Source organism: Stegodyphus dumicola, chromosome 9 (genome assembly GCF_044657685.1).
Source record: "Stegodyphus dumicola isolate Sdum_Otavi_A_Nest chromosome 9, ASM4465768v1".
Taxonomy (NCBI): Eukaryota; Metazoa; Arthropoda; class Arachnida; order Araneae; family Eresidae; genus Stegodyphus; species Stegodyphus dumicola.
In genome coordinates, this window is record NC_140776.1 from 175,787,963 (window position 1) to 175,808,339 (window position 20,377).

At 32.4% G+C, this 20,377-nt stretch overlaps 1 protein-coding gene across 1 annotated transcript; it reads left to right on the forward strand.

The window, feature by feature from the left end:
* The first annotated feature begins 911 nt into the window (after positions 1-911).
* Positions 912-19,796, forward strand: LOC146995563 (uncharacterized). Its single transcript, XM_085824380.1, has 3 exons — positions 912-1,199; positions 9,593-9,697; positions 17,247-19,796. The coding sequence occupies exons 1-3, from the start codon at positions 1,194-1,196 to the stop codon at positions 17,958-17,960; spliced, it is 825 nt and encodes a 274-aa protein (XP_085680506.1). The 5' UTR covers positions 912-1,193; the 3' UTR covers positions 17,961-19,796.
* The last annotated feature ends 581 nt before the right edge of the window (positions 19,797-20,377 follow it).

A 20,377-nucleotide genomic window follows, 5' to 3' on the forward strand; every position in this document is an offset into this window, starting at 1 on the left:
CGTAATGTGAGTCGCAGAATCGAAATATGGAAGATAATTTGTATGTTATTTCAGAAAAAGTCCGATTTTGTGTCAAAATACCCATGTTAGAACAATGCTATATATAAATCTAATATATATCCTAAGTCGCGCTTTCGAGACATGATAAACGCAAGTTGAATTTCGTCAATCGGCTCAGTAGAACGGGAGATATAGAACTGTCCAATTTTTTTTTTTTTTTTTTTTTTTCCGCAGTGTGCATTTAAAATTATTGGCTACTATATTCCATGCAAGGAATGAGCTTCGTTCCTGTCAAACAGTTTTCTAAAATTTCACTTTGTTTTGCTCTTATTGCTTGCAGGGTTTCAAACTATTCAGACAGAAGGGCAGAATCTACCCTTGTTCAAAAAACCATTTTACTAATTCCGCTACGATCAAGTGACACATCAGATATAAGCGGAAATGTAAAGTCCAAAAATTCTATCGGTATCTCTTGGCATTTATTTTAGTCTAAAAAATTTTTGAATTGTCAAAAATTCTTTTACTGTTAAGTGAAGCTGCATTTTCCTTTCTCTATATACTCTCTCCGCTACCCGAAGCTCCAGTTCTTACGGGTCAAGGGACGAATGAAATCGAAATTACATTCCAATTCTAAAAAGCAAAACAGTAAATGAAAAAAAACATGCTACTCACACTCTGAAACAAAAGCCAAACAAACAAAAGGATTCACATCAACAAACACAAGTCAGAACCCTTTCTACTGGATGACTGAATTGCAAAACTAACCCAAAATGGTTTTCTCTTTACAATGGGTGATAAACTGCTTCGCCTGCATGCCTCAGCAATCTGATTGCTTATAGGGACAAGATCGTAAATAAGAACCTAAAAGCCCCTTTTCCAGAAGATAGCACAATGGTGAGGGTAGGTTAATTCGAAAAATGTGGAGTGCGTTTGACGTGGAAGGTCGAAAGCTATCACCACTGACCTTCCATTTAATGATGTGACACCAAAATGCTTGAATACTTGACTGAAAATATGCATGATGACTAAGTTTTGGTTTGATCAGAAAAGGGGGGGGGGTTTCTGTGACGTCACGAGTACCTTCTTCAGCACTGAACCATTGCCATATAAAAGACGCTGGTTGTGTACTTCCGAATGCAGTCCCAATCCGGAATAACTCCGGTTTCTAAATTTGTGTTCTATCAAACTACACCATGAAGGTGAGTTGAATTCTTTTGGATATTTTCACAAAGAATTTGTAGAGTAAGTTCCTATGACGGTGGTTTTCAGTTTTAACGATAGGCAAAATATGGTAAATGTAAGAAGTAAAACTAACAAAAATTAATATCATTGGGAATAGTGTACGAAATGATTAATTATTTTGGGGGGAGTTGGAATCCTAAACTCTTCAAAAAATTGTGATTTCGGATTTTTGCATTTTCAAATTCTCTACACTTTGATCTTTCTAAAAATACCATTCTTTAATCTCTATGAAAATTGGAACTGTAAAAAATCTAGTTTTAATTTCTCATCTACTGCTTTGATCAATGAGGATTTTTACATAAAAACTCGTTTTTCTCCAAACGTGATTTTTTAAAAATTTTGTAGACGGATGGCCAATATATTGGCAGTTGTATTGCCTGTTTGAATGGACGGTGTTGTCCACTTTATTGGCCATGTCTTTTTCCCCCATTTTACAGGCTGAAAAGTGGGGTGATATGTCAAATTTGACGTCCCTGGGTTTTCAACCACTTATCTCTTTCAAAGATCTCCCTTTTGCGACATAGATGCACCCCTCTGAGAATCCATTAAACTACACAGGAATCTTTGTTGTAAATAGGAGGTGATTTCTTAACGGAGGGAAAGCATTCGGTTCAAGATTTCCCGTCTTTTGGTAGCTTTTACTGCTACCAAAGCCCCGGCCTCAAAAGGTTAAACTCGATGTACCTTTTCTCAGGAACTACCGCTCACAGGTATCTAAACTTTTTATGTCTTATTTATTAGGTTCCCTAATATTTATTGAAATGAGCTTTTTGTAATAAACTTAGAAAAAAAAATTTAATTTTTTTGTGTGAGAAAAGTGCCAAGTTTTACTATGCCTAACAAAATATCTTGTAATTTACTCTAAAATTCAAAATGTTTCAAAAGCTCATTTCAGTATAATCTGATAGGTATACTTTAATTACAGAAAAAAATTTCAAGCTTGTATCTACAGCAGATTTTGAGAAAAGGTTCATCGAAAAGGGCCAATTTAACATTGTCGGTATAGGGGTTTCTGATACCCCTTAACACCAGGAAGTGTTATAGTTCCTTTTAAAGAAATTTGAATAACGCAAATTTTACGAGATATTACCCGTTTACGAACCATTAGATTTTTCACTACTTTCCATATTTTAACAGTAGAAAACTCAGCAATGTGACAAAGCGAACAATTTTATAACATTTGTCTTGATAATATTTTGAAAGATAGCATAATATTAATAGAAGATCTGCTGTTGAACAACTTCTAAGCTATAGTTCTATTCTTATTCTTAAATCGAAGAAAAATATTTACATTTTGTGAAAATTAGTCTACAAAACATTTATACTGTATTTATACTGAAAAAAAAGACTTTTGTAAAGTTAAATATTGTAAATATTTACCATAGAATTTTTTGTTAAGTTTATTAGTTAAATACAGAGTCTGCATTAAAAATAAAACCTGATTATGAAAATAATATCTGACATAACTATATTGAAACTGCCTATGCGAAACTTTTCTTTCAAATTTCGATGTGAAAAAAATAGCTTTATGTTATAGTAACCTGAATGTATTTTTGCTATTTATAAATATAAGAAAAATATTTATAAAACTATAATTTATAAGTTGTAGTTTCCTTTTCAGTGAAATCCGTTACTTAGAGTTTGGAAACTTGAAAATTCCTTTTTAATTTATATATCGTTTTGCATGAACATGTATGAAAGAAATCCGACCCTGACTTTATGCTTGCATTAAATATTTCTATTTACAAGGAAACAGAAAAACTGATTCGATTACTTTAATTTGATTCATTACATGCTTTATAAATCTGAAGGACCACAGTTTATTTTACATTTCCGTAAATGGGTAAATTGTGCCAAGAGTTTAATACATGTACCAATTAAGTGATAATTACTTATTGGCATTTTCTAAGAGTAGGTGTATTATCTGTTTTAAATTTTAGTTAATAAGCCTTGCTAAAAAATTCACTTAAGATTAAAAACAAGGTTAAACAAAATTTAACTTCCTCACATAGCTTATGAAATAAAATTGATTAGTCTTGATTATTTGAAAAGGATGTTACTTCTTGTCCTTGATAAATAAGATATTTAGTGTTCAAATGTGTTCATAAAGATATGTCTGTAATTATCGAGTACAGAAAGGAGAAATTATAACTTTTTATTAATATAATTAATTTTCACAACTAATTTTTTAATAAAAATATCAGGTACTATTACATAAAGTTAATTCATGAGACAATTTCGTTAATTAAAATAAGGAAGTGTCTTGTTATCGAATGTTTTTGTCAGAAATATCACTTTTACTGGATTTTTACTTGCTAGAAGTAATTAATTTTTCTATGCTGCAACATTTCACGCTGCTATTAAGTTTCCGTTACTGCCAGTAATGCTGTAATTAAAAGAATTCATTTAGTTTGCCCTTAGAAATTATTCGCCTTGTATAGATCAGTCAAATAGAATGTAGTTGTTTTGTTAAGTCTTTAATGAATATTAATTTTTATTGAAAACAATAACGCCAACCTTTTAATTAATCAAAGCCAAAAGTATCTCTGTAGAATAACTTACCACATCACGCCATTTTTAAATGAGTTTACAACCCTAGACTGGAAAATAGATGAAAAACGATGAAAGTTGAATGATTTATTAATTGTTTTCTTCATGTCATACTATCAGATGAATTTTCTATCCAATAATTCCTACGTTATGCTTTTGAGAAGTTCATTGTCGTCTAGCATCTTATACAGTTCGGAAAAACTTTTGAATTTATTGATATTTATAACTGTAAACATTAGTGTATGTATTGCAGATAATAAAGGTTTTATTATTTATAACGGCTGCATTTTAGGAAATTTTTCCATCTGATAAACAGCAATTGTCTATTACTAATACTTTACAGCAATATAATATAATTTGCTCCTTGAATGTAATTTGTATATCTGAGGCACAGGAAAGCAGCATTGTGAAAAGAAAAACCAGTAAAAAATGAGAGAGTAAACTAAAAATTTGCTTTCATTCTGCTGTCAACTAGAAATTTGTAGACATCTTTGTAGAGAGTTTGTCTTTGTAGATATGTAGAGATAGCAGACTCTTTTTGGAGCAACAAACACGAAAGATCAGCTAATCTATTGTCAAGTGTCGTACAACGGCTCTACTTGTAGCTAGCTATCTGGACATGATATCTCTTGTGTCAACAAAAGCATTCATATAGGAATATGATAGCGACTTAAAAGGAATAAGTACAACGTAAAAAACAATTCAAACCTAATTCAGCTGTACGCTGATAGCAACATCAAATAGTGGTAATAATGTAAAATAAAGCAAAAATACGTTTAAAATTCATCCTGTATTCAGTTCAGAATAAACTACATTCAAATACCAAAAAGGCCAGAAGCACAGTGGAAAACTTCAAGAAATAGAAGTGGGGACATGCCAAAACCGATGCTGGAAAATGCTATTTGCATCTTTCGTTACATCAGGGAAGTTGATACAACAAAAGAAGTAAATACATAAAATATCCGGTTTTAATATTAGAAAAACGATCAAATTAATCTTTGTCTCTATCAGTCCAACACCTACGAGTTACAGTAAACAGTGCAAAAATCGTAGCATCAAAAACATAAACAAATTCAAAAAGACTGCGAATAATATACAATTAAAAAAAATATTTTGAATCGATCGAATCCAAGAAACAAAACTTGCAAAAGTAATAATCCAACACTTGAAAAAAACAAAACTATATGCAATATTTTTAATTTCAAATTGAAAAATAAACTAAACTAAATGCAAATTTTGGAAGCATGCTGGCTGGACTAAAAAATTAAAGAGCATTTCACAAAAAAGCGTAAAAGTTTAAAAAATAATAAAAAATTTCAATTTGAGTGGATCGAGTCCAAAAACATATAAAACAGAAGTAATCCAACACATTAAAAAATGAAATTTTTTTTAAAAATTTAATCTAACAAACATATAATAAAATTAAAAATAACAAATAGAGAAATTCGTTCTTAAAATCTTTAACAGAAAAGCAACAAAAGTTTTGAAATGAAAAAGTATACTATATACTCCTGTTTAGTAGCAAGCTTAAAATGTTTAAAAGCTAAAATTAAAAAAACAAAAATCTGAAAGGTTTCAGATTTTAAATTACGTCTAAAAGGGCGTTTTTTAATGTTTTGTGTGTTACCTTTATTTATTAAATATCATGTTCTTTGTACTTAAACCATAAATTTCAGTTGAATAGCAATGTCGTAAAATAATTTTAAAATGAGCCTATCTTTACAATTTCCGATACACAGTTCCGTGCGCTGGAGATAAAAGCTTTTCTTCCCCCCCCCATAGAGTGTTGCCATAGCTCGCTTTGAAACCCTTGAGTTGTTAATCAAAAATTCGTTAAAGTGTTACAAAATATGAAATCAATAATAAAACAAACTCCAAATTTCAAATTTGGTCTTCCACATGTCCATATTCGTAGCAGGATTACGTCCTTCAAAATTCGATGGCTCTATGAACCGTTGTTTTATCACAATGCGAGAAATATGCATACATTTATGACGATTTTTCATTATTTAATTTCTTCGAATATAATGCAGAACTCTTACATTTGGTGGCAACAGTTTGAAAAGTGAAACGGGCATTTATAGTGATTCAACGCAAAATCGCAAAACGAAAACAATAGTCCTTCAGGGACAAAACCTCTTTGGCAAAAAATATAAACTGAAATTTCCACAAAAGTAAAAATTAGTTTTACTAATAATCATAGCAATTAGTGATTACAATTAGACTAGCAATTGCAGTGTATCTAGATTTATAAATACAAATGCTGATTTCTCTTGAAATCATGTTTTCCCATGCAAGTAAAGATGATCTTTGTCGGTTATTACTGTTAAGCCTTATTGAGTAGAATTGTTTATTTAGTGTAACACTGTGGAAAATATAGCTTTTTTGTGGTGCGAGATATGTAAATATTTAAACACCTTAGCCGAAATCGATGCATGGATGATTCAGTTCCTAAATAGACATAATAGCCTTTATAGATTATAATAGAATAATAGCCTCTATAGAGCGGAACCTCGAAATTCGAGTTTAATTCGTTCCAGCATTGAGCTCGTATAGCAAATTTCTCGTATCTAGAAAAAAACTTCCCCATTGATAATACTGGAAATGCAGTTAATCCGTTCCGCACCTCCCCAAAAAAATATCAAAATAAAAATCAATTTTTCTAATAAATAACATTGGTAAATAATATAACCGTAGTTTACCTTTATGATAGCTTACACTGAATTGCCTTTGAACTGCTTCTTGTTAATCCACACCAACAACGGCTTCTCAGCACTTTCTAGGAGGTTTGAACGCTGCTTGATAAGCCACTCGTCTTTTCTAATGACGTGATACCTCTTATCTGTTCTGAAAGCTATAACGCATTGGGTAATAAATCTCAGACATAACACTTAGTTTAAAGTGACTTACGTTTACTACACATGAAACACAAAAATAAAAAGCTGAAATTAACGATTATTAAGAAAGCACAGCCAAGTATGTTTTGCACACGGTGATTCAAAATTAGAGAAACAAACATATAGGAGGTAAATTACACAGCAATGCAGATTCGAAAGTGTAGTTCTAACGAGATGCCGCCCAGACGGTATAGTGGTTAGGGAAGCCTGACGTCGATACCGAAGAGCCTGGGTACGAATCCCGGAGAAGGTATGGTTGTAACTGTCCGTCCCTTCATAGAAGGTGATGGTGGCCCACCTATTAGGTGCCTCCATAATAAAGAGACCACCAAATCTGGCCTTGTGTAGATTACTGGACTGTGTTACCCTGTAACTGTTCACAATCTGCCATTGGAAAAAAAAAGTTCTAACGAGATGGGGGGAGGGGTATTAGGAAGTGTTGCCAGAAAACTGTTCAAAGCTACCCGTAGAGGTATGACGATGGAAAATATGAATACATTGTGATCGCAAATTAACATTTAAAGATGGTAAAAGTAAATTCTGACTTTCCTGATGATAAAGGTTGTAGAGTCATTAGGTTAATTGGAAGCAGACAAGAAAAATAAGCAATCGCCTTCGCCGGGAATCGAACCACGGACCTCTGGAATACCGGCCCAGCGTGCAGAACCACTACACCACGAAGGACTCTAGGAAGGTGGGAGAAATACCTTATAACGTTCCCGACATTTCGTAACGTGACAAAAGCATGATATCTCGGACGTTTTGAAATGCATTGGGAGTTTGGAAAACGCCAGTGAAAAAATTTATGGTTTAAGTGCAAAGAACATGATATTTAATAAAGGTAATACACAAAACGTTAAAAAACGCCCTTTCGGACGTTATCAGGACTCTTGTGTTTCTTTTGACTTGCTTTGGAAACATGAATGATCCTGACTCGGAACAGGGAGCTTACTCAAGCTATGTTCAAGAAATTGTGAAGTAGACAATACAAGCAGGAAGGGTATACGAAACCCTTTATTTTCTATCTTTGCAGGTATTCCCGAACTTCGGGATACAGAGACCAACCACTTGTGGTCTGAACGTAAGAATATAAAAACTACTAACTAAAACTCTAACTAAAACTAACTTTGAATTGGTATACAAGTGCCTAGCATTAAGATTGGCCTTTATTTTAACAAAGGTCCGTATGTAGTACGCCGAGCTGCTAAAACTACGATACGTTTGCAATTATCAAGAGGACTAAACCTCTGGCCTTGAAGGCAACCAGCAACCGAGTGAAAACTCGTAAAACTACAATGGCAAGCGGTTCGCTTCCAATAACTCCTTCCTCTCTCTTGCTTGGCAAAAAGCCACAACTTAAGTACTTGACGTTAGCAAGACAATTTACATAAATAAGTTAAAGCGTTTAATTCTGGCCGGAAGTAGAAAATAAGAAATGATGGTAAAGATTTAAAATAAAATAAACGTTAGTAAAACTTAGGATCCTTACAACGTAATTTAAAATCTGAAAACTTTCAGGTTTTTTTTAAATTTTATTTAATTTTGCTCATAATGAGGAAAGAACCATGATTTCAGTACGCTTTAATTGTTCAGGTTTTTATGTTTTAAAATATTACCCGTTGACGAGTCGATTGAATCATTAAAATAGGAATAATCAGTTTGCGTTTTCATATTTTGGGTTTTTCGGGTACAGTAAGACCCCGCTTAACGCTGTTTCGTTTAGCGCTGTTTCGGTTTAGCGCTCTTTTATTTCAACCCGGGGATTCCACGAAATCGCTCGCAGCATACGGGGATTCCCCGAAATATTATGCAGCGATAGGTTTCAAATACATATCCGAAAGAGTGTACTTGTATTTCTTGTTTGGTGCGGTATTGTACAGACATATTTTGAAGGGGTAAATGTGGAAGATGTCGAAGAAATAATTCAAGAAGCAGCGGCTAGTCTTTCTAACGATGAGCTCAAGGAATCAACTGAACAAGAAGAAAACAAAAATGTTGACAGCAGTGATTCAGAAGAAGAGCAAAAAGAACTTTCGATGGCCTTTGTAAAAAGGAGTTTGTCTACCATAACTGAAATAATGGATCAATTCATTGAAAATGATCCGAATTTTGACAGGAGCTCAAAAGTAAGGCGTGGTGTTAGAGATGCTCTATCCGTTTATGAAGAACTTTTAAGAGAACAAGGAAAAATTAAAAGGCAAACAACATTAGATGCTTTTGTCACAAAAAGGCAGAACACTGAAAACGCGGAAGGCTAACTAAATATGACTGACTTAGAATTTTATTTGTTTTTTTTTAAGAATATTCGTTTTGTTATTTATATTTTGTTTTTATTTTTGCAAGAAATAATAATGTGGTATTAATTTGGGCTTTAAGAAATAAATGTTTGGTTTTATTTTTATTAAAAAAACATACTTTTTAAATTTAATACCTAACCAATTTCCTAGCCATCTTCCCCTAACCCCAATATTTACATGTTAAGATAGCCTCGTTTAGCGCTGTTTCGCATTACGCTCTACTTTGATGGAACGTAACCCCCGCGTTAAGCGGGGTACTGTATATCTAAAACAATTTTTCAAATAATTTTTACCTTTCATCTTGCGTATTACTTAATTCTAAAATATAATGGGTTTCTTTATTTTTAAAATTCATTTTGTGTATTTTTTTTTTTTTTTTTCAGAATGGTATAATCGTTTTCTTCTAAATTATAAATTTTAAGCTGTTTAAGCTCTTTAGCTTATACATTCATTTCCCTTATTTACAACATTTATTGTTAAACATGCAAGCTGCTATTGGGCACACAGCCTCGCTTACAGTTCGAGGACGAGAATCTAATTGATTAATGACACCTATTCCTTGCTTCTTTGCATGTTTGAAATTCCTGTTTTTTTTCCTCCTCACAGATTTGGGTGCTGTTGACTTTGCTCTTCAGTTGTCAAGCAGCTGTCATCCTCACGCCCAGAAATCCGGACGACGTGGGAGCTGCAGTCACTTTCAATAACCAAGACGTAAGTAGTCCTTCAAGACACTAGTGTTTACTCGGAACGACGGACCACCATTGAGATCTTTGCGTAATTGTCCTATATTTTAAATTAATTCGTGTTACTTATTCTAAGTTAAATATTATGTATTATCATTTAGTGTTGAAATCCATTTGTATCTATTGACTATTTATTATAACTTGCCTTTGTAACATTTTTTAATTTTTATTATAGAAGCTGTGACACATTTGTTCCTTGAATTTGTTTTACTTACCTTTTTTATGAAGCTTGCAGTTTATTTTCTTTCGCTATGCTTGTTGTTTGGACGTAGCATTTAAATTGAATGTTAATGATCTGTGCTGTACTTAACAGCGGCATCCATTCTATTTTTTAGTCCAAAGGGCTTTGTCCCTGAAGGACTATTGTTTTCGTTTTGCGATTTTGCGTCGGACTCATAAACGTCGGTTCACTTTTCAAACTGTTGCCGCAAAATGTTAGAGTCCTGCATTATATTTGAAGAAATTAAACAATGAAAAATCTGCATAAATGATTGTCTATTTCTCGCATTTTGATAAAACAATGGTACATAGAGCCATCGAATTTTGAAGGACGAAATCCTACTGCGAATATGGGCATCTGAAATCACAAATTTGGAATTTGTTTCATTATAGATTTTATATTTTGTAAAACTTTAACGAATTTTTGATTTACAAACTCAATGCTTTAAAAGCGAGAAATGGCAACGTTATATAGAAAAAAAAATACTTTTATCTCCAGCTCGCGAGACTGTGTATATCGGAAATTCTAAAGATATGCTTAATTTAACATTATTTTGCGATATTGCTCTTGAACTGAATTTTATGGTTTAAGTGCAAAGAACATGATATTTAATAAATAAAGGTAACACTCAAAACGTTAAAAAAACGCCCCTTTGGACGTAATTTAAAATTCATTCAGATTTTTTTTTTTTTTCGTATTTGTTTTATTTAGTTTTCGGTCATTACAGCTGCTTAGAAAATTAAATAATGTGTGATGAGTCCATCCTATTTGCGGCAACAAGGGTGTTATTTAATGGTGCTATGAATGAATTCCTTCTTCTTTCTCGCTGCTTCAAAATCTTGGCAAGATTTGTGGAACAATGCTCCACAGGGAAGACGCACATATAACCTCATCCCCAATGTAAGCTTCGCATCTCTGAACTTGAATCCTTCACTAAAATTACTTTATGACAGGACATGGACCCTTCCCCACATATTTCTACGCAAGAAATTTGGCAAATTCTGATATCTGTATATGTGGGGAACAGGGAACTCCTGATCATTACACTTTCTCATGCCCCTGAACCAAGGATATTCACATAAAGTCACCAAGAACTGACCTCCTGGCATTTCAAAGGTTTTTAATTAAATATAAACATCAATATCCAAAGTTTCAGAAAATTATGCAACGACTCTCTTCCTACGGCCTAGATCTCTGCCAAGTGTAAGTCCACATACAGTTTAAACTTAGTGAACTTTTACATGCTGTGATTATGGACAAAATGGATCCGCTCGTGAACTTTATAAACTGCAATAAACCAATATATTTGAAATAACCCATGGACACCCACCTCTTTAGCATTATTATAACAATTCATTTTCACATTGTGTTGCCAGTACTAATTATAATTATCTCATTATGTTTATTTATTTATTAATTATGTTTATCTCCTATTTTCGTTGCACCAAATCAGATGTTCCATTTATCTTGTGAATCTCAAATTGTATTCCGACTGTTTTGTAATCTACTTATGCCCTACACCATTATTTTTAATAAATACTGGATGCGGGGCGTACCGTGGAATTGCACGATGTACCATTATAGGCAAACTCTAGACCTTTTGAAAAGCTTCAGTCTATGCAAATTCTTATAAAACTTGCAATTACACCCCCCTTTTTTTTCAAAGAGTTAGTATGGGAAGGGATTACCAATTGACCTATAGTACATCGCTGGTGTCCCCCATACCTTTACCTTCTTCTTTCTCGCTAAAATGCGCCATATGCATCAATGTTTGATATCTCTTTAAAACAAAACGTTTTAATTATGATAAACATTGTTTACTTAAATAAAACCAACTTTAGAAAAGGAATTTTTATCTTTAAATGGCCCATGAGCCGCCGAGTGGTTAAAAGTCCTCTGAAAGCCGGTAACTCGACGGATTTATGTCATCGCGAACTGGCTGATTACATGGGAATTTTTATGGTTTTCATCATATGCAGATTGAATACGATCCAGTCAAATTATATACTCCAAGAAGCATCCGTCTTCTTTAGCGACAGGGCTGTGATACTTCTTTGGCGAAATGAAGCAACTGCAATGATGGAACACAGCAATAACTTTTATTTAACACTCAAAAAAATGGCGACATACAAACAAGAAAAAAAAACATATTCTAACATTTAAAAATAAATTACATTCTTCGTGCGAGAGTCGCACGAGGCACTCGAGTCTGGTTTCAAATATTGCCATTCACAAATACCTTAATGTTCATCTATTTAAATTATTTAAACTACAAGATTTTAATATTATTTAAAGCTGTTACAACCTCTCCCCCAACGGAGAGGCTTTTGCCGAAGGGAAAAGTTCTGTAAAATTCGAAAGTTTATAAGCTCGGCTTGCTGAATTGCTTAAAGAGAAAAGATAACTTCTCTCATAAGTTTCCAAATTACCAGTGTTCAAATTAGTGTTCTTTTTTTTCCTTGACGGCGCCTAGATCTCTTCCATGGTGGACCAGTTCCTCGGCTATAATTCACAGCAAAGCCTTTCCTCAGTTCATCTGTGCCTTTCGGATAATATTCATTTGACATTTGCTTTCGACAATTGTTTTCTTCATCTATTAGTAGCGGCTTTGATATTAAATCAAAAGCCGAAAGATGATGATAACGCTGCATTGCAAAATGATTCTCAATATTAATTTCTTTATCGTTTTTTAAATTTTCGTGAACATCTTCCTCTTTTAATTCTGGTGATTTAACTTCTTCTTCAAATACATCTCTGGATGCTTTATTTTCTTCCTTCATCGGTTCCAAGATCTGCTCTTCAGCTATTTTTCTTTTCCTTTGAGCTCTAGTCGAAATGGCATTAAAATGGTATCACTAAGTTTACGTTCAAGTGATAAACTAATAAAATAAGGCAGTTCAGTGTTAACAGGAAGTAATAACCTGATATCACTAATATTACGTTCAGTGATGAACTAATAAAATAAAGCAATTCAATATCAACAGGAAGTAATAACCTGGTATCACTAATATTATGTTCAGTGATGAACTAATAAAATAAGACAATTCAATATCAACAGGAAGTTACGTTCAGTGATGAACTAATAAAATAAGGCAATTCAATATCAACAGGAAGTTATAATCTGGTATCGCTAATATTGCGTTCAGTGATGAACTAATAACATAAAGCAATTCAAAATTAACAGGAGGTAATAATCTGGTATCACTAATATTATGTTCAATGATGAACTAATAAAATAAAAATACGCACGATTATTCGATCTTGCCGGTGCCTCCAAACATTGTTTACTTAAATAAAACCAACTTTAGAAAAGGAATTTTTATCTTTAAATGGCCCATGAGCCGCCGAGTGGTTAAAAGTCCTCTGAAAGCCGGTAACTCGACGGATTTATGTCATCGCGAACTGGCTGATTACATGGGAATTTTTATGGTTTTCATCATATGCAGATTGAATACGATCCAGTCAAATTATATACTCCAAGAAGCATCCGTCTTCTTTAGCGACAGGGCTGTGATACTTCATTGGCGAAATGAAGCAACTCCAATGATGGAACACAGCAATAACTTTTATTTAACACTCAAAAAAATGGCGACATACAAACAAGAAAAAAAAAACATATTCTAACATTTAAAAATAAATTACATTCTTCGTGCGAGAGTCGCACGAGGCACTCGAGTCTGGTTTCAAATATTCCCATTCACAAATACCTTAATGTTCATCTATTTAAATTATTTAAACTACAAGATTTTAATATTATTTAAAGCTGTTACAGGGCCCTCGTGTGCTTTGCCTCTTCAATCAATTAAACTGCATTTAATTTTAAATGAATATTTAGCGTCTTTGTAACCTCACGCGAAGTCTGCATTTACAATGTTGCAGGTTTTGAGAGACATATACTACTTCAAAGGATTTTACCTTGTTAATTAAATAATTAAGCATAATTTTGTAGTGTGATTTGAATATATTTCTATATGAGAATGATCACAGGAAAGCCCACGATTGCAGAAAGTTTAAAGCAAGAAAAAAGCAGAAAGTTTAAAGTTTTTCCGATTCTTTTCGGTTGTTGATTCCCGTAACTGAGAGTTATGTTATTCATAATTATACCAAAGAATGATGATTCAATGTTTTAAATTAATTACAAATCATGATGATAAATTAATAAGTAAATAATTTAAATGATAAATTATCTAAATTGTTAATTATTATGACATCCAGTTATAATTTGCATGCACATATCGATTTGAAACCTGTGATTGGTGCTTTACGCAGAACAGAGCTAACGTAGCGCCATCTTCTGACCAATGGAAGTCTTAAATATACGTAATAGTACTCAAATCTTGAAGGTGCATTTGTTGTTCGCTTCAGTTAGACTTTTTATAACTTTTTGTATTATTTAATTATAATTAACTTAGGCATCTGCATCTGTTCTGAACAAAATGTAATCTTGTAGTTAGCATAAATCATAAACCGACGTATCATTACCCAAATAGAAAAACGCTACAGTTGTTTTCCTAGCAACTTTCTAATTACCATTACTGTTGTTTTTATTATGACTCACTCGCTAATATTTCTTTAAAAGCTGTATTAGAATTATTTTAGTTAATTAGCAAGATGTAATCATATGATGTAATCAGATATTAAACTTTGCAATACCTAATGTTGAAAACCACCAGTTTTTTTCTTTGCATAGATTCTATTGTGTTCCTTCTAGAAAAAATATTGCTTCGCACAAGTACAGCAGTGAATACAGAAATTAAATTTTAAAACATGTAACGCAAATCTAAAAATTCATATTCACACCTATAAGGAAATATCTATTTAAATACTACTACTTGTATTTTGATAGAAAGTAGGTACATTTTAAATAACATCCGAAGAAAATTCATCCCCTCTTCAAATACTTATTTTTTTACTAAGAAAATATTCTTAATGCTGGTAAAATATAAATACTTGCAAAAGAAACGATTTCCTAAGCATCCTTAGAAAATAACGTAATGAAATGGAATATCAAATACCATTATCCATTATAGAACCCATTATTCTGGTAACATGGAAGTTAGATATTATCGTAGCGAGCTAGTATAAAGTATTTTGGATTTGTGTGTATGTATAATGTCTTTTTGCAGCTTATAAATAATATTAATGAAATATACTACCCTCTGAGAAATTAATACAAATCTTGCAGAGATTGTTTATACCACTAAAAATGTTTCTGTACTTTATAAAATGCGTTAACGATAAATCACAACTTTACTAATCAGAGTAATTTTTATTATTTTCCCTCAAAACTTTTGTCTGTCTCGAATAACGTGATGATAAAACTACGCGAATTTGCCAGTCTTAGTAAGGGGACTCATACACCTTAAAACCCATAAGATGTTCGAATAGGTGACTGTTGCAAGAATTGGGATAACTTATTTATTTTAAAAGCAATTACTACCAACTTTTTACAGCTGACTACATAATATAGCTGCTTTAGAAACTAGTAACCAAAAAGTTTGTGTTGCCACAAATATTTTTATAATTTAATCCGCTTTGTGACAACATTTTTCGTCATGTTTCCAACTTGCGCGCACAGTTTAAAACATTCTGTTTCATAATTTAATTCCATATTTAATATATAGGTTTTATAACATTTGGAAACTACTGTGAACCTAAAATTCTAAAAATTTCATGTTCAAGTTTTATTTTATTTTGAGTTGAGTTTATAAAATGTATTTTATTAACAAAATTTGTAACGTTTTCGTCCATAAAATTTTTCAATATAAAAATATTTATCAGATTGTTGGTTCAGTTCGAAAATAGTGCCCACATAAAGAATTCCATCAAATTTCAATAATGTACCATTAGCCATTTTTAAAATATCATGCGCGCTAGGTGGAAACATGGCGAAATATTTTGTCACAAAGAGGATTAAATTACAAAAATATTTGTGGCAACACAAACTTTCTGGTTACTAGTTTCCAAAGCAGCTATATTATGCAGTCAGCTGTAAAAAGTTGGAAGTAATTGCTTTTAAAATAAATAAAATATTCAAATTCTTGCAACAGTCACATATTCAAAGATCATGAGGGGTTTAAGGTGTATGAGTCCCCTTAAGTCACACTCTGATGATTATCACGCTCTGAAAAACTTGAAATCACGCATTTTTCTTACTGATTCGTTATATAAAATGTTCCGTATGATATAAAATAGTCCTAATTCAATTAAAATAACGAACCTCTGAAGTAATCTTATATAAAAGAAAAATGTAAATACAAAATGAATAACTTACAAAGTCTTATTATACATTAGCTTACTTGCCTTAATTTAATTCACGTAGTAGAAATTTGTGGCTTTTTGGAACGAAAAGTGTGAAGAACTGAACCAGTTTGTTAATTTATCACGCTAACTACTTACATTATATGATCGCGCATGAAAAAAGGCGATAATTCCTTGTATGCTGTCCCGCTTAAAAGTGTGAAGAGAGAAAACCACAAGGCAGATTAAGTTAGTACAAATCTGTACTATTCATAGCATTTTTAATTGAGGCGGCATTACAAAATTAAAGCGGGAAGCGAAACAAATCACTTCTGTTATTCAAATTATAGGCCATCTACTTCAACCGCTATAGGCTCAAACCACTTACATCCCGACAGGTGCCACGGTGAAATGCCTATAATACCTTTTAACCTATAATTGACCCTAATTACTCTAGGATTAGATAAACCAGATTTATATTGCTCGAAAGTTCCTATTAGATTAAACAAAAAGATGGAGAGACACGTTTCATGTTCGGATCACAATGCTTAATCTCAACATTTCCTTTCGGCTAATAAATGAATGTAATTAACTATACAATTAACTCTGAGTATTTTCTAATTATTTTGTAATTTGTTTAATCTCTTACCATAGACTTTCTCAGAATTTAAATCTCATTTTAACTTAAATTAATTACAAGGTAATGAAAGAAGGTTAGTTTAGTTAAAGTATCAGTATTATAATATTCAGTTCAAGTATATATATGGCTTCAAAGTTTGCGAACTTCCGTAACTTCGGTTTCTCGTGATACAATACAATTTCTCCTCACAATTATTCATCAAGAGTAGTTTTAAATTTAGCGGTTACAGAAGATTTCGAATATTATGATATGATGTTCCAATAGGGTCTCTTATATGAATGATTGTATATTTTTGGTTTTTGATTAAGAATATACATCACTAAAACCCATGCATTGGTTATTTTTATGATTAATATGTGGAATATATTTATGATGAAATATTAACACAGTGAATAAAATTTTATATTACTTTCACAGGGTATTGGTAGTTATGATTTTGGTTACAGCGAAGGACATCCTTCCGGATCCTCGTTTCGAAGAGAAACAGGTGATGCTGCTGGTAACAAAATAGGTTCATTTGGCTTAAGAGATGCTGACGGACGTCTAAGGATCGTCAGATACGTCGCAGATGCAAATGGATTTCGAGCAGACGTAACATCTAATGAACCTGGTGTAGCCCCTCAAGACCCAGCTTCTGCCACAATAAACAAACCCGCTGTTGTTCTCCCAGCTGCTCCCGTGGCACCAGTGGCACTGCCACCACCACCACCGCCACCGCAACCAGCACCGGCGATACCCGTTCAACCTGTTAAAGCTTTACCTCCGCCACCTCCACCACAGTACAATTACATCTACTCTGCTCCAGCACCAGCTGCACCAGTTGCTTTTGCTCCAGCTCCAGTAGCAGCACCTCCGCCACCACCTCCAGCTTATTACAGACCAGTTGCTCCTGTGGCAGCCGCCCCAATTGGAGTTGCTCCCGTTTCCAAGAATTTCGCTGCTTATGGGCCTCCACCTCCTCCACCACCACCACCTGCGTACTATACCAACCTCGTACAGGGGAAGGGCTATGTGAATGCTGTCAGAAATTATGCTAGTCTGCTACCCCCTTTTGCTGCTGTACCACCACAGTTTGGATACGTACGAGCTAAGCCTCTTGCCGCCTTCCAAGCCCTCGGGTATCCTTTATAACATACAAACGCCTAGATTAATAAATATTTACTTGTAGACTGCAAAGCGGCGGTACAGTTTAAGGTACCTACCTGCCTATGATAGCAAGTCATAAATTTGTTAAAAAAAAAGATGTAATTTTAAGCTTTATTCGCTCTACTTATCTTGGGTCAAACCATTTAAAAGTAAATTTAAATTATTCATTACCAGTTTAGGATAATTATGTGAAATATTGAAATTTTTATTGCCTTTAACCCTCTGAGCGGCCAGGGTTTTCCCTAAGAAACCCTGGCCTAAGAAAGCAAAAATTTTCTAAAACTACTTCGAGAACAAATTATTTTTGTGATTTTAATGTAAAAACTCTCCTGGTATTTCAGAGCTGGATTTGTTTTCTTTTGATATATTGCCTTAATTTCTTTGACGTATTTTAATATGCACGTATATATACGTTCTTACAGATAAAGTAAAAATATTCTAGGCCGTATATACACGACCTTGCCTCTTAGAGGGTTAAGCAATTAGACTTATTTCTTAGCGTTTTCTCTCCTTTCATTAAAGTTCGTAACACTTAATTACCATTGTCACATTTCTTTAATTTCCTAAACGTATCTAGCAGTATATTAGTTTATGCACTATAAAAATATCAGATATTGAGCACAAGACTTTTTGTCGTAATAAGTTTGAGTCTCAGAAATCTTTTTAAATTTAAATGCTTTCTTTCTATTTGTCTTTTAGTTTCATTAAAAGACATGCAGCACCTTTTTTTGCTTAGGCTGTCTAGCTTTTTTATACTATTTTGATAAAATTATCTGAAATTTGTTATAGATTCTTTTTGAAAATTCTATACTACGTGCTTTGAATAGTTCTTAAATTTCTCTCGAAAGAAAAGTATTTTTTTTTTTTTTTTCAAAGATAATATAAGCCCGTTCCGAAATTCTTCCGTATTAGTAAAAATAATTATTGAGCTAATTATTGATATAATAGTGATATAGTGAATAATTACCACGTTGAATAAATACATACTGTTATTTAAGCATGTATTTATTCAACGTTTTAAGTATAAACCTTAAATTTTCTTTTCGACTAACACCAAAAAATTTGCATTAAATTTGCTATTATTAAGGACGATTATCCAGCCAATTATTTCAAACATGTGTTTATGGAATTTGTTTTCTCTTCACTTTTAAATAACAGATAAATCTTAGTTTTATGCTATGGAAATTAAATTGAGATTTCTCTCTTAAAACTATATTAGGATTAAATATGATTTTAAATCTGTTAAGAAGAATATTTTGAAAGCTTTTATTAATTTATTAAAATTTTAATAAAATTTTCTAACTAAAATATACAATATGAGGATTACAAAATGAGATTTATATCAATATTTTGCGCACCTGTATATAAATAAATCTGAATGCTTTTAATAGCATTACATTTTTCTAAATTCTAGTAATAAGATTTTTTCTGTATTTAAACTTTCATACTGGAGTTACTGTTAGTAGACCACCATGCTTTTATTCCATTGATAAAACTTAGTAAAAAGAGTAAACAATTAAAATCTAATTGTGTAGATTAACTGAAAAGCTCAATAGCGAAAGTCTGCCTAGTATATCAGAAGTATTTACGTGTTTTTCATAATAACGCCTACTTTGTTCCCTTATAGTATTAAATAAATGTGTTGTTTTTCGTTTAAAGTACTTCTAACTTTGTATGCAGTTAAGGTTATTGCAGATGGGTACATGAAGCTGTATCGCCGCCTTGTTGAAACATTGTGATAGCTGATATGTGCAAGATTATTGTCACTTTTGTTTATTTTTTATTTATGTATATGATTCGAATAAAACTTTTTTTATTTAACATGTCTGACAAAGATTTATTTTACTAAATATTTAATCCATTGCAATGTTTTAGAAGCCGTTAATTTATATTTTGAAAAAAATTGTGAGAAATGTAACGAGACTTAGAGTTATGTTTTATTAAATAGGAAAGCAGGTTACTTAAAGGATTCAAAAGATTTAAATCTGTAAATCTTATAGTGGCATTACTCTTTTAGGATATAAACAGTTAAATATTGAAAAACTATTAAAAATAATTCAAAATCTTCTCAAATTGAAATTATCCTGGATAGATGATTTCAAATAACGCTCATGCATATACATACATATATATATATATTTGTAATAATAAAATTCCATAAGCAAGAATACACTTAAAATTCTAACTGTATGTTCTTTTCATTTTTAATGGAGACGTTCTCTTATTTGAAAGAACGTGGAATTAAATCCGCAGCCCCGTGGTCAAGTTGTTTTTCCCGCCTTTTCTACACGTACAGTTATAGAATGTTCTGGAAATATTTAAAGCGAACTGGATTGGCTGACGAGGCTGACGTCATTTCTTGGAAGCTCCGCCTTTCCAGAGGCTATAAAAGGACTCGCAAA